Raw genomic sequence first — 16717 nt, forward strand, 5'->3', positions numbered from 1 at the left:
CCAGCAAAATGCAATGCCACAGTCAGTTGCAATTGATTACTTACTGGGGTCTTGCTATTGGATAAAATTCCATAATTAAACAAACCTGAAATATAATAAAAACAATAATCAACTGTATAACATAAAATTTATAACAAATGTTTAAAATGCCAAAACTCGTACCCCCAAGGTGCTTTTGATGGTGTACATTATGTCCGCCGCAATTGTGATACCAAAGTGTGACGTCACAATAAGAGACACGCAAGTCTCACTGCTGAGTCTGGAGGGAGCCATCTTTACTTGAGCTGTCTGCAGGAAGGCTAACTGGAGTAGAGAAAATGACGACAGAAGGCAGGGAAATGTTAAATCCCAGAGAACGGTATCCAATACTCCTGGCATCAACTGAAAAAAAAAAAAAAATACAATAAGCTGTGTACTATAAATTTAAAGCGGACACTAAGAATAAACAAAAATATGTCAAGTCAGAGAAGCTGGAAAAAACGTACTATTCTTATATTATGGATTTGTGCTAAAAGTAACTTAAACGTGAATATTGATATGGGGGAATAAGAATTACGAATGGGGTGCAGAAGTGTACGAATGTCATCCCGAAATGTTTAAATTTTATTAAAATATAATAGAAGTTTGTCATTAAAATAGCTAAATCTGAAACACAAAACAACTAGAGTACAACTGAAGTATAATTTTTGATTAAAGAGGCAAAAACTACATTCTTGACTTTTGAATCATACCCTGTTAGATCTTACGTTTTTACAATGTTACGCTCCTGCTTGGTAACGAAGTGATTGCCTGCTCGGTTGGTCCAGTGGTTAACGTATTCCCTGTTACATGCAGATATACACCTCCCAAGATGGAATGGGTCACCATGGAAGAAGTAGACCCAATCCTCCCTACATTATGGGGAGGAGAGACCTTCTCTTGAGGTGAGAGAAATCAGAGGCTTGCTTCATACTTCAATTAAGTGAATATGTTATGAAGAACAATTAGGAAAAAATACGAACGTTGTTTAATAATAGCTCATATTTATTATAAAACAAAAAAATGATTACATACTTATTATCAATGTCAGCATCAACAGCCGAGTCGATGGAAGACGTTGCGTCAGAATGGTTCGATCTTCCAGACAAGCTTATCGAGTCATGACTGAATGGTGATCTTTTTCATTCTCTTCATCTCTCAATTACTGGCTAACGTATAATCCTCTGTTTAGAGTTTTCAAAATCCACTTACCATTGGAATCTATCTAAAATCGTATCATTTTGATACGATCTTATAAAATCAAAGCGTCATTTCCTTTGTGATAAAACACCGTGGCTCTTCTGATGTGGGAGAATCCTCAGACTGAGAAGCTTCTGCAAACTTCTCTGCTTCTACATGAAATAAGGTCTTTCAACTGCACAGCCAGAATGTTGCTAATTGCTTAAATATTAATTCATGGAGTTGTTAGGACAAGGTTGATAGCGTACCAAAATATTTTTCTATTATAAAAATAATAATTTAGACTCAGAGAAAAAGTTTCGTAAATTTATTTTAAGCTGGCGTATAATTTCTTTTAAGGCGCAAATCGGATAGTGGTCTGCGCCCCGAATCCTGCTTTACGATATCATGTAAAAAGGACTTAAAAAAAGCAATGTTTATACTTTGTATTAAGCGTGTTGTATTAAACAGATGTGCATCCACTGTTCTGTGTTTTGTATTCATTGGTAGCGTCCAGCTGATAAGTATATAACACCAGTTGTTATTCAACTATTAAGCTACACCGAAGTCAGTCTGGCAGACACGCGAGTGCAATTTTTAGATGTAATAATTAAGTTGAGAAATCATGGGAACATTACAAAAGATCTGTATTTAAGTTAGTAGATCTGGAAAAGGCATATGATTAGGTGCCAAGAGGAAAGCTATTCAAAATGCTATAGTTATATGGTATCAATGGGTTTTTATAATATCAAACAATACTTAGGCTTATATTTAAGTTTTAAGTCAGCAGTTAAGTCAGTTAGAATTGAAGAAAGTACTGGAAGATGGTTTAATGTAAAATCAGGTGTGCGAATTATCTTATTCATCATCTACATGGATCATATTATGAAGGAAAGTGGTATTAAACCTGGTATCAAAATTGGAGATGTTCATCTCAGCTCTGCTTTATACGGATGATGCTATACTTCTAAATAAATCCAGGACAAGTCTGCAACATTCCCTGAACCAACTTTGAATAACTTCTGTAATAAATTTGGTATGAAAATCAGTATTAAAAAGATAAAGATAGTGAAAATAAGCAGAAATATGGAAAACATCAACTGCATTATGAATGAAGAACCTATAGAACAAGTAAAACAGTTAAGATATTTAGGCACAATTTAAGTGAAGATGGCAAATTAAATTTGGAAATAGACAACAGAATCAACAAAGCTGGAATAGTAGGAAGTCAACTGAATAAATTTATATGGGATACGAAAGAAATTAGTGAAAGCACTAAATTAGCTGTATACGAGACGGTGTTCAAACTAGTTTAAACTTATGGATCTGAGAGCTGGGTTAGAAATAAAACTCTTGATCAAAGACTGAAGACCTCTGATATGAGAGTTCTGAGCCAGATTAGCGGAGTCAACAGATGGTATCAATGGCAGTATCATATTAAAAATTAGGAAATAGGAAAGAACTCGCCATTGTTAGCATTCAGGAATGTGTAAGAACAAAGAACACTTGTTAGATAAACAAAGACTTCTCTGGGTCTTTTTCTGCCAACCTGGCAGAAAAAGACCCAGAGGAAGACCAAGATGTAGGTGGAGTGATACAGAAAAAAGTACCTTAGAAGACAGAAATGTAAGATCTGATAATATTGGAATCTTGACAGATAACAGATTAATATTGTAAGGATTTTTGTCACGAAGACTTGCGAATTCTCTTTAAACTGTGTGCTGATGGCGAGGAGGCGCGGCAGTCGTAACAACGGAAGCAGACGACGCTTAGGACTTCTTTTAGCAAAGTTTCCGCGAAGTGGTATCCATTTTTTTTTTTTAAATGTGCCCGAAGTGAGAGAACAAGTACAACATTAGTGTTTGAAAGCGAATATAATTTTCTAGTTAGATCATATACTACAGTATAATAGGTCATCGGCATTGCAAAAAAGAGCTATGAGTTAATTTCAGCGAGCATTCATTCTGCGTAATGATCAAGACTTTCACCAGCTTTACCATTCATCACGAGTCCGAGTTTTACTGGCGCAGTCGATAGGATCTACAAGGTGAGAGCAATTCGTTATGTAAATACATGCTCCCATGTTTTAGAGTTCTATTTTGATTATTTGGGCAAAAGTCTGTTTTAATACAAAACAAAAAAAAAAAAATGGCGTTCGGAGTTTGTTCCATCCTGGAACAGTAATAGTTTTGATTTCTCGCCAGAGAAAGAATACATCAGTATTCAAATTTTGTTCCGTCCTGGAACAGTAGTACAATAGTTTGGATAAAAGAAAAACACGCCAGTGTTCAAGCTATATTTTCGTCCCAGATAAATCAGAATAGTTGTTTTTTTTTTTCATTTTTAATTTATTTTGTTTTGTTCTGCATTTACCGATTTGTCCTGTTTTGCATGTTTGTTCCATCTTGGAACAATCAGTACTTGTGATTTCTCGCCAGAGAAAGAACACGACAGTATTATCATAGTTCATTTTTGCATACTGTTTTGATAGTTCTGTTTCGAGATTTAAGTTATTATATAGTAGCGGTGTAAAATCGAAACTATATATATATATATATATATATATATATATAGTTTATATATATATATATATATATATATATATATATAGTTTATATATATATATATATATATATATATATATATATATATATTTGTGTATTTGAAAGTGCAGTAAATTGTATAGGTGAAATTTTTTTTTTTTTTTATCTGATAATATTGTAAGATTTATCTATGTTTACAAATAATATGTTGAATTTAGTTATGAGTCCCATAATCGCCAAATATATACATCTCTTAGGGCAAAATTCGTTTCTCCAACCAAGTTAGCTGACAGATTGGACGAATACGACAGTGTTCGTAGTACATCAAGGAAGCCTATTGGAGCTATTCCGAAGGAGAAGGTTACTGAAAAGTTTAGACCTTATACTCCACCTGCTGAGCGAACATTCAAGAATAAGTTATCTCCCTCTCAAAGTCCACCGAGATGGTACCAGCCGCGGCGAATTGATGATTCATACAAGCCTCACTACAAACCAACTTGTTTTACTTGTAGAAAGAAAGGTCATATCGCCAAGTTTTGTATGAAAAATAGCCAGCCAAAAGGTACTCCTGCTACAGCACACAGTAACCTAGTTCAAACGTCTACCACTGGGGATGACAATAAATCAGGTGTGTTGACTGCCAAAATTTCCATTCCAGTATCCAAATCAGTGGACATTGGTCGAAACGTAGATGATTTGAAGGTCGTCAAAATCAAATGCGGAAGTAGGGTTTTAAATGGAATAATAGATAAGGGAGCGCAAATATCGGTAGTGCGCGAAGATTTAGTGGCAGATACGCCCCATGATGGAGAAAGTAAGATAGAAATATCTTCTGCTTTCGGAGAAAATGAAATAACACCCTTGAGAATTTTTGAAATGAAAATTGATGATAATTTACATAGTAATGTTCCAGTCACATGTGTCGTCTCAAGAAGACTGGTTACCGATCTGCTACTGAGCTCCTCTGTCTATGAAATACTGGTCGAAAGCGTCGAGCTACATGAGAGTAGTCATCATTGGGAGACACCAGTTCTGAAATCAAAAGATTTAAGTGATAAACGGTCAGAAGATGATGAAGACGAAGACATGCCTTCGAAAATAACCAGTACAGCATTGGCAGTCAGTACGATAGAGTCCCCACCAGGTGCAGAAAATGAATGTATACCAGAAAAAACAAAATTCGAATTCGGCAAACTTCAAGAGGATGATGAGACGCTCCGAAGGTGTTTTGAATGGGCAAAAAGGCAGAAAAATACCTATGCGTTTGACAATGGGGTTCTGCTTCATAACGAACATATTTGTGGCGAGAATATTAGACAAGTAGTGCTACCGTGTGTGAAACGAGAAAATGTCTTAAAGATGGCACATGAAATCCCTCTTGCTGGCCATCTCGGCGAAAAGAAAACCCGTCAGCGAATCAAGTACTCATTCTTTTGGCCTACCATTAAACAAGATGTGAAAAAATATTGCGAAAGTTGCAAGGAATGTCAAATGAGAAGGACTGCTACATATAGAGATAGAATCCCCATACGACCTATCGTCAGACCAGAAACTCCGTTTGAGGTATGGAGTGTGGATTGTGTCGGACCGTTAGAACCTCCATCGGGAAGAGGACATCGATTCATAATATGTGCTGTTGATTTATGCACTAGATGGGCCGAAGCTATACCTGTCAAGGAAATAAGTGCTAAAACTACATGTAATGTTCTGATGAGGATTTTTACTCAGACGGGATTTCCTAAAATGGTCTGTACCGACCAAGGTACGAATTTCACATCTAAATTCACTCAAGCTTTTGAAGATCTGCTAGACATACCTACACGTTTTTCCACTCCAGGACATCCTGAGAGTATGGGCGCTGTCGAACGTTGGAACAGAACTTTAAAAGAGATGACGAATAAGAATATACAGGAGCATGGAAGAAACTGGGATTTACATCTTCCCTATCTTCTATTCGCATACCGAGAAGTACCACATAGCACTACTGGGTTATCACCTTTCCAGATGGTATATGGAAGATTACCTACATGCCCCTTATCTTTGTTAAAGGAAATTTGGACTGGTGGACGAGGCATTCCAACCACTGCCTCTCGCTCGATTGAAAATTATTTACAAGAGCTTCTTGGAAATCTAAGAAAAGCTCATGAAATTGCATCCGAGAACGCCAAAGGGTCTCAAGAACAATACTCCTCCAGATATAATCTTCGTTCCAAAGAAAAATCCTTCATTGTTGATGAAAAGGTTTTAGTATTGTTACCTTTATCCTCTCATAAGCTTCTAAATACTTGGACAGGACCTGCTACAGTCGTCCAACTTACTAGACCACATTCTACGAAGGTTGAGATGAAGGATGGAAGTATCAGGGAGCCCCACATAAATAAGCTTCGACCATATATTCAAAGAATTAATCATGTCGATCTAGTTTTCGAGCTAGATGAAGATTTCGGAACACTCCACTATGCACCCGCTGACATGATGAATAAATCAGTCGAAGATATTAGGAAACACCTTGAGGATATGAAAGCTCTCTTGACGGGAGAACAAAAACAAGAACTTTTTGACATCCTCCGGAAATATGCAGATGTTTTTAGTTCCAAACCTGGTCATGCCAAAGTTGACGGACACTCCATCAAAGTTACAGAGAACTGTTCCCCTAAGAGACTCAAACCCTATAGAGTGCCAATCACTCTACAAAAGGAAGTAGATCGACAAGTCAAAGAACTGTTAGATATGGGTCTCATTGAGCCAAGTGTCAGTGAATGGGCTCATCCCGTGGTTTGTGTGGCTAAGAAAAATGGAAGTGTCAGACTATGCATTGACTTTAGATTGCTAAATAGTTTTACTATTCCAGATGCTTATCCAATGAAAATAGCTAGAGATTTATTATTTGAGGTAGGACAAGCAAGATTTATCACTGTAGTTGACCTCACCAAGGGATATTGGCAAATCCCTATGGAAAAGGAAGCAAAGCCCTTCACTGCATTCGTGACACATTCTGGTCACTATCAATGGAACGTCTTACCGTTTGGAATGAAGAACGCTGGACGTACATTCCAGAAATCATTGGATAAAGAACTAGCTCCTCATAAGGCATACTGCCGATCTTATATCGACGATTTGGCTATATTTTCTAAAACATGGTCTGAACATCTCACCCATATAGATGAAATCTTCAAAACATTAAGAGAGGTGGGTTTAACAGTAAACCTAGAAAAATGCGAATTCGGGAAAAATCAAGTGAAGTTCCTATGTCATTTGATTGGATCCGGTCAACATTCCCTGGACCCAGAGAAGGTCGAGGTTATAAAAGATTTAGCGACACCAGCGACAAAGAAGGAAGTAAGAAGTCTACTTGGGCTGGCTAGCTACTACCGTGACTACATATCACGATTCTCCCAAATTGTATTACCACTGACAAATCTGACTAAAAAAAGTGTCCCAAACAATATTCCTTGGACTACTGATGCTGATGAAGCTTTTACAAAACTCAAAGAAGACCTTATAAAAATGCCTTCTTTGCATACTCCAGATCTCGACAAGCCGTTCCAGTTGTATACGGATGCATCAGCAACAGCAATTGGCGCATGCTTAGCTCAAAACAACGAACAAGGAAAAGAATTGCCCATTGCTTTCTTCAGTAAGAAACTAAATTCCTGTCAAATGAAATGGTGAACCATTGAAAGGGAAGCTTTCTGCGTCTTGGAGACGCTGAAAAAGTTTGACAGATGGGTATTTGGTGCTGAAATACAGGTAATTTCAGATCATAACCCTCTGACCTATCTAACTAAAAGTGCCCCTCATGGTGCCAAGTTGTCCCGATGGGCTTTAGCCCTACAACGTTATAATATGACCGTTACATATAGAAAGGGTAGTCGTCATGGTAACGCCGATGCCCTTTCCAGATTAAAAACTGATATAATTAATTAATGTTTTGGCTTGTTTCTTAATAATGATTATATATTTTCTTGATGTTTAGTTAATGATGATTATATAGTTTTTTGTTTATTTTTGTTTGTTTGTGGGAGCTGCATCGCACCATAAAGCTCTCACCTCATTTCTTGTATTTCAGAGTCAATTACTCGCCTGAGTTTTCTTTTAGATGCAACATCGACAATCCTGTGACGGATGTGCTTCCCCCAAAGGGAGTTGTAAGGATTTTTGTCACGAAGACTTGCGAATTCTCTTTAAACTGTGTGCTGGTGGCGAGGAGGCGCGGCAGTCGTAACGACGGAAGCAGACGACGCTTAGGACTTCTTTTAGCAAAGTTTCCGCCGAATGGTATCCATTTTTTTTTTTTTTTTAATGTGCCCGAAGTGAGAGAACAAGTACAACATTAGTGTTTGAAAGAAAATTTAATTTTCTAGTTAGATCATATACTACAGTATAATAGGTCATCGGCATTGCAAAAAAGAACTATGAGTTAATTTCAGCGAGCATTCATTCTGCGTAATGATCAAGACTTTCACCAGCTTTACCATTCATCACGAGTCCGAGTTTTACTAATATGGAGGAAAATTGTTGATAGGAAGTTGTAATGATGTAAAGTTTCGTGTGGTACTATCATAAGATCCTATACCCCCCCCCCCCCCAAGGGTATATGTCAGAATTTGGTAATGATGATAATTAAGCCGTACAATTTTATTTTACATTTAATATCCTAGACAATGTGTATTTAAATAGACTCTTATTATAAGCGTATAACTGGTCCACTAACTAATGTGATCACTCTTGTATTATTTATTAACATAAATTACTCGAAATTAACACAAGGAGACAAATTGTTGAAAGATTACTATATTACTGTATTGTATCTTTAATTAGAAACTGTTTATTAAACAAAAGTACTTGATTTGTTTTATAGCTCGTTTTAGTGTCCTTAAATTTTGTTGTGTATCTATGAATAAAAATGAAATGCTAAATTTAGTTTTAAAGATATGTAAATATTTCATTGAGTGTTACAGAATCTATCTCCCCTCAATTTCTATAGTTAGTCTTGATTTAGAATTTTTATTCAAGACTTTTACAGAACTAGGATTTGGTGTATCATTATCATTATTATTATTATTATTATTAATCGATTTTTCATGAAACTGAAAAGCTGTGAAATCGTCCGTCTCTTTTCACTTCAAGTAAGTTGTGTGTTATTGATTCTCTTGTTTCGATTATGAAGTTTATTAATATTGTAATAAAATATTAGTGTCCTTCATATTTATGTGTATTTATTTATTTTTTCTGCTTACTGCAGAAAAAAATTAATTTGATTCTCAAGACATTTTTGCCGTTTTCCGAAAGCCAAAGTCAGAATTTCGCGACAGAATTTCTTTTAATAATAATATATCATAATCGTTGCACTTCCATAATTTGAAATCACAAAATAATTCTCCCATCAAATCTTATCTTATTCCAATTATTCTTTTTTGAATTGGCACGATTTTTTTAAAATTTTAAACTGTTAAAGAGCAATGGGTTTAAAACTGAAACATTTGATTAGAATAAAAACATGCGTTTATCACGTCTCATCGTTATACTTTCTCTCTATTCTCATTTTTTACTTCCTTATTATTATTTTTTAAATCAATTAATTCAGTGCCTTTTATTCTTTCATGGGAAATTTATTCAGCAACCAGCAGGTGAAAAAATATTTTATTCGAACATGAACATTTAGAAGAAAATCGAGGCTTTGTGGAAGTCAAGAAAGACGTATGTTTGTAAATAAATGAATCCCCGACAGACACATCTTTGTCCTCCCATGTGATCAGACGATTTGACAGCCGTGTTCTGCTTAAATTTGGCCAAAGAGGAGTTTTGTTCTAAGTCGAAGTTATGTTCCTTACGATGAACGTCGTTTAGAATAAAACAGCTGTCAGAAAGTTGCAGATTTCTCTTATTTGATCACATGACTAAACATAAAATAAACAAAAGAAAAAATATGCCTTTAACGAAACATTTCGAAATTCGTTTCGAGGTTATTCCTTTTGATTTTTTTAAAATTTTTTTTTTATATATTTTATTCTTTGGCAGTGCCTCATTTATTCACAGGCAACGTAAGCAATTCGGTATGGCGGCAAATTATTAACGGTGCCGAAAATAAAATCTATTTTTAATGTATGAAAATGTATCATAAGCTGCCATATTAGATGGACTGACATGTTTTTAGTATGGCAGCTGCTAGGAGAGTTTTTTCCCACTTATTTTGACCAAGCGTAGTGGACGTAGTGAAACGGCACGAGGATGCTTCTACTGATTTGCATTAAAATCTCTTACCGTAGTTCTCGAAATTATCTCGAGGTTTTGACACAGCCAGGTGTACGTTTGGTTTGTACAACGGCTTCTACAAGCTCCACGCGTTCACACAAAAGAATGAAATTTAAAGAATCTGAACAAATGGCCAACAGAAACGTCCTACCAACGGTTCCAGGTTATTTCGTTTGGCTAGTAACTCTAATCTCCGCTACATGCAAATAGCGCTATCGCTACGCGCAAAAGAGGCAAATCCTCTTGCGGCAAATTCTTGATGTATTTGATTTTACCATCGTGCTGTACGCCCACAGATGCGAGACCCTTCGACACTTCTGCGCATGTCAGAAAAGGAGAATCCATCCTGATAATAAGGTAATCAATGCGTTTCGTGGGATGAGTTTATGATACGTCGAAAAATTAGCTTTTCTTTTATGAAAATTCTAGTTCTTAAACTGGTAACTATTTTGCTTGTACAACAGTTAAAAAATTAATGTATAAAGCACGTAATTTCGCGTGTTGATGACCAATTCGTACATCCTTTATTGCTTTCTTTCCCTCAGCATGAATTGACTCTTCTTGGCACATTGCCAGACTCTGTTCTATGAAGCGTGGGCATACAATACTTTCTGTTTGTTTTAATACATTCACCTAGCATGAATGAAACATTTCAAGTCTAGAAAACTCCAAAGTCTGATATTATTTGTCAATGCATTTGTATTCATTTCCAAAACGTATTCGGGTTGCGTGAATGTTTTTGAACATGATTTTAAGTTAAATTATAAGCAACTTTTGAGCACTTAGATTTTTTCATTTTTTTCGTAGTTTGAAGGTGACCAATGCAAATTGTAATTACCACGTACTGCTGTTAATCTTTTTTTTTTTTTTTGAAAAAAAAAAAAAAAGATTAACAGCAGTACGTTAATTACTGCTGTTATTAACGTACTGCTTTTTTATTATTATATGCGTGACAATACCTGTCATTTTACAAATCAAGAAACATTTCCAGCAATTATTTCAACTCGTTTCCCCTAAAGATTCAATGCAAAAAACACTGTAAATTATACTTTACAATATTGATTACGTTACAGATTTTTTTTAATGAGCGAGCGAGCACATTACAAGATGGCTACTACTTAAAACCTATATATTGGAGATAAAAGCAATGCAAATAATATTGGCTATTGGCTTATATTTTCATGCACAGATAGAGCACTTCTCCTTCCCCTCGTAGCAACAATGTTGCTAACCCTTACAGTAACCCTTAGATTTGCGTTCAAGTCTTCACAACAATCTGCGTAGTTTTTTATTTTTTTTTTTGTTTGCAAGTAATATACATCTGAAATTAGAAATTTAAACATTATTAATATTATAACGATAATTAGACATTTGAATGAGAAATAGCTAAAAGAATTCTGGGTATTTCAGGTAACAGGCTGAAACACAACTTTTCGTTCTCCTTGAACTGAAGCCCTAACCGTGCTACATCTTGAGTATCTAACTTGGATTTTCTGCTTTCTAAAACTCTGCATGACTCCCACTCTACATCAACTAGTCTCGATAACTTCAAAAATCTGATGTTTCATTTGAAATGCAAGTAAAGAAATAGGCCTTCAACCCGGTCATAAAAAGGTAACCAAAAGATGGTTTAGAAATGTAATGTTTGCTAGCCCTAACAGGCCTCAGGTTGGCAATAGTGTACTTAATATTGCAGACACGAAGAAATTCTTTTCTGATATATTCATCGTTAGGAAAAAGCGTTGCTTATGTATGCGCTGTAATGTTTTCCATGTCTACAAATCACCATTTTCAAATTGTGTACTTCGAATACTGACTCCATAAAAATAAGAAACATCTACATTATTTGTTTTATTTTGTTCAGAGTAAAATGCATCAGCGAACAATGTTTTTCGATGCTGTTACATAATTTATGATACAAGCCAAAAGCATTTTCGAAAATGCAATCTCTCTCTCTCTCTCTCTCTCTCTATATATATATATATATATCTATCTTAAATGTATTCTTTTTCAGCTGTCACTTTTTATAATTTTTTTACTACATTTGATTTGAACTGTCGAGCTCTATATTGACGAAAAAAGAAAGGAATTAAATAAAATCACATGGCGAAGGAAGGCTTATTTACAAAGAATTCAAATCATCATAAAAAATTAGGATTAAGAATGATATATGAATCACGAATACAGAGGCGAAATTGCATATTAAAATCATGAACTAATTTTCTTTTAAACAACATTAGAATTCAGTTTTTTTTAAATATTATTACAGGATTATGAAATTCATGCAACAGTGAGGCATTCATACTCTTAGTTAAAAATCAAAGATATACTACATTTAGCTTGTCCGAATTCTTTAGTTACTAATGCCATCGTCTACAACATGGAAAATTGTACATTTTCCATATGGTTATTTATAACTGAATACTTTGAATTAAACTTTTCGACAGATTTCTTGCTTAAAATTGTATTTTGACGATTCTTATGTTTTCAAAAGACTTCAAAATACACTATTATTGTGAGCGGACAAGGGCAAAGTAAACGGCAAGAAAATGTTGTAAACAATGCGTTTGAAAGTGTGTTTTGGACTTTAGACCCAATTATTAATGTTACAGGTTTTGTCTTATATCATGCAAACCATTCAACCTACCATCTCCAAATATTGCACGCCTTCTCATTTTACTTTTTTGATTTTTTTTAAGCCAAAATCTTTACTTCGATGGATAGTTTATTTTTGTGGATTCTAAACTGTTGATTTTTAGAGCTTTTTCATTTTTATTTTTTTTTAAATTTTTTTTTTCAATTGATAAAAGAAAAAAGCTTAAGGGAATATATTTTCCGTTTTCAAACTATAATTTAAAAAAATCACAGCGCAGCGCTGTAATAAATTTAATAGAAAATATTTGGTTTGGGTATGTCATCTGGAATTTGAGAAATGAAATAAGAAAAATAATCAATTCTTCAAGAACCATCCCACTTGAAAACGGAGCAGCTTAAAAAACTTTCTGAGTTAAGGACCCAGGTGTCTTGCCTCGAGTACAGAATCAACGAAACTGCGCAACTTCTCTCTGTAGGTGAGCACTGTAAACAGTAAATCATCCTGTTCCAAGTCTTGCCGCTGAAATCAAAGCATCCCTTTAGCAATCCGATCTCTCATAATTTTTGCTGCACATTTGACGTCCTAATCTCTGTTTTAAAATACATTCTGCGATGTTAAATATCCAATTTAACCCTCTCTTCAAACAATTCATTCCTTTGAATGCATTTCTCATTATCTTTAACAGGGTTGAAAATTTTAAAACTCAGGTAATCTAATTTTTGATCAATATAACGTGTCTTAGAAGAAGTGTGTCAAACTAAAGAAAAAGGAAGATTCCATTTTTTAATTACACAAGCAGACAAATAAGCAGACTTTTAGGAACACAAAAATTCGATATCTTTCAATACGATAAATTAGAGCCAAGCAAATAAGACACGTGATATTTTAAGTGAATTTACAATAGGAAGGCTGTGAATGGAGTTAGCTTTAATCATTGAAAGTCTGAAGAAGAAGAGGGGAGGTAATTTGTTTCTCTTTCTACTAATCATGTATCCAACCGTTTTGGAAGCTAACCAACTAGGAAAAAACTACGAAAACTTAAATTAATTACGAACACATGATATTTATTCTGCTTGTTTAGACAACTTTATACACGTTAAGTAAACACACTCTTCTCAAATACCATCAGCACATTTTCAAGAAAAGAAGAGATAAAGTGAAACTGAACTTAAATCATTTAAGATAACAATATTTAAATATATTATTATCTGGAGTCATAATACAGTTTATTGCAGTCTACTTAAATGTTTTTATGAAGCGATGACATTTTATCAGTTTCAGAGTACGATCCTTCTGATTGTATGCATGTACAGTGATCATTCCATTGCTTACTTTGGTTTAGTTTGAAGAGCACCGAAACAACTGAAGCTATGAGACTGTGCATTATATCTGTTAACTGCATGTGCTTTGGCCACTTGGCTATGTTTTGCAGATGAAAAACCCGACTTTCCGAAAAAAAAAAAAAAAACTATTGCTACCTCCCTACCTCCGTATGAGAACAGACTTGTTTTCACATTCAGTTGAAAAACTGATAAAAATTTTTCGCTTCCTATACGGCATTCGAATCCAGGTCGTTCCAACGAAAACGCAAATATCGAGACCTCCCTTGCTACTATATTGCCCATTTCTGAGCGTATTTAGTTTATATTATTAATATTTTATTAGATCTCCATGGAGTCTCTCACTATTTACACAGTCCACTGTTTATAATGCATAGTTCTCTTTACTACACCATCTACTGCATAATTAAAGCATGTTAACTGCGTGTGTTCTCCAGCTGATGTGTTTGTTTTACGAGGTAAAGGCGGTTTCCGGAAGAGAAAAAAACGCAGTTCCGTGTGAGGCCGAAGGCAAAGGTTAATTCGCCTTCGTTGCTGAAAATGCACTGTAAGATTCCTCAGGTCATGACGAGAATCAAACCCAGGTCTATCCCAATTGAAGGAGGCAAACATGTACCGTTTCAGACTTGTGAAAAAGCTGAAGATGAGAGTTGAACAAATCGCAATGGGAATGAAATTGTACGAATAAGTGAGTATGAAATCATAGGGGGATGCACAACGACTAAGAATTCCTTGCAAACCAAGTTCACCTGGCATGGAACATTCTGATGATGCAGAAACCAAATGTCAGATCATTTGTGAAGTTATTTTAGAAGAACCATCTGCAAGTCGTTGAAAACTGATTCTCCACAAGGTATGACTTATGGCCTGGCCTTTGATAAATTTTTGGGTTCCATGAAAATTCATCGAAAAAACAATTAATCGAAAGGCAATTCATCGAATGAACAATTCATCGAACGATAATTCGTCGAAAATGCAATTCACAGAAAAAAAACACTTCATCGAAAATTTTAACTAAAATTTCATTAAATTGATCCAGCCAAAGCGGAATTGCTAATATCATTTCGAAACTTTTTTTTTCGAAAATATTATGATAAAAGTGGTCCATTTAGAACAAAAACTGAACCGTGCAGACAGCTTCTTGTATCGACAGCTTCTACTAATTTCGCTTAGTCAAAGAGTTATTGTACAATATTGTAAATAACATTGTAATAAATTGTAAGAGTTATTGAAATAACGTGTCCAATAATTTCTTTGTTGTCCCGAATATAGCTGAACTGAAAACCGGAATGGTTCGACATTTTCTTGTAAAAGTTTCAAATAGCGAATCTGAGTAAAATTCATCCTATAATAATTGCTATGTTGAAGTCGATTATTATACACAATGGAGCCTGCGTAGACTGGGCTTTTCCTCCCAGAAAGAGGCAAATCAGTCCCATGAACAGACATGAAACAGTTATCGGACAAGAAAGACAATAAGAAACCATATTGTTCTATAATTATTCCCTATTAAAGTAGCGTTGCTATCTCACGGTTCAGTATTTGTTCTAAATGGATCACTTTTATCATAACATTTTCGAAAAGTTAAAATTTTCGCTGAATTGTTTTTTGTATGAATTGCATTTTCGACGAATTATCGTTCGATGAATTGTTCATTCGATGAATTGTCTTTCGATTAACTGTTTTTCGATGAACTCTCCTGATACAAAAGTTTTGATGTGCTGTACTTTTCCAGACAAAGAAAGTATCAACATTGCCGTGCTCATATTTTTTTCGCTTAAATATATCCAACGCTGTTTTCCTGAATTCTTGTTGTAATACAGTACTTTGTTTCTTTGGCTATTTTACCAAACTAAGTAGTCTGCTGTAAAGATATAAAGCACATTGCTTGTGTTTTAGATAATTTCAATGAAACGGAGTCATGTTGTCATCTTTTCTTGCAGGTGGCATCAGGCGATTCTATGAAAATGGCTATTTTCATAGAATCGCTGTGCAAATTATCTGCAGGTCATCAATGATCTAAAGCAAAAGATCTTTACCAACCAGAATACCGCACAATCATCATTTTCCTTGCTGAATCTTTTCTTCATCAGCTTTTCCTCTGCAGATGTTGGATCTTCTTCGGAGAACTCCGACTCTAACCTTATCCACATTTCCTTTTCAATAGGTCGGCCTCCATCCAGACATCCATATCAGCACTTTGTCCTTTGACGTTACAAAGATACCAATTATCTCTCTGATTTCTACGCCTCTTTTCCATGCAACGGTTTCCATTTTCCTTATTCAAACACCTGGTCAGACGAATAACTCAAACAATCCTTAATTCCTTACTCCACAAAAAACTCTCGATGACTATTCAAGCCTTCGTTATTCAATTAGTATCTGAAAGTGAATTAACCAGTCTTATACGAAGGTGGAGGATTTTTCTTGTCGCAAAACAGGCAAAGAAGAACACACGCTATTAATAATAGGCTGGCCTCATAGCCTTAGTTGTTTTGGCCATAATTTAAAACAACAACAACTCTACTAAGTGTGCCAAAGTAGTCAAAGATACACCATTTAGCATTTCTGAAATGGTTTCAAAAACCCACCGCAACTTTGTAGTTAGCCCGAATCAACTCAAAACGCCATTCAAAGAGAAACGAAAAAAAAAAAAAAAAAAAAAAAAAAACCTCCTGTTCAAACGCCATCTAGTTTTCCATGCACTTTTCTCACACCCAAACGGTACCATGGCAAAACATGTAAGGACGTCGCTGTGACCTCTCGGCATCAATCTCTTCCTCCAA

At 35.1% G+C, this 16717-nt stretch overlaps 1 protein-coding gene across 1 annotated transcript in view; it reads right to left on the reverse strand.

Annotated features, from left to right (window-relative positions):
* The window catches only part of LOC150109384 (uncharacterized), a 60330-nt gene that overhangs the window by 17220 nt on the left and 26393 nt on the right, over positions 1 to 16717 (reverse strand). The window contains exon 2 of the mRNA XM_090402277.1: positions 163 to 381. Coding sequence (XP_090258403.1) covers positions 163 to 381 — 219 coding nt within the window. The remainder of the gene's footprint in view (positions 1 to 162; positions 382 to 16717) is intronic.

The sequence above is a fragment of the Typopeltis vanoorti genome, chromosome 2, assembly GCF_054136105.1.
Source record: "Typopeltis vanoorti isolate ZY-2024b chromosome 2, IOZ_Tvanoo_1.0, whole genome shotgun sequence".
Classification (NCBI taxonomy): domain Eukaryota; kingdom Metazoa; phylum Arthropoda; class Arachnida; order Uropygi; family Thelyphonidae; genus Typopeltis; species Typopeltis vanoorti.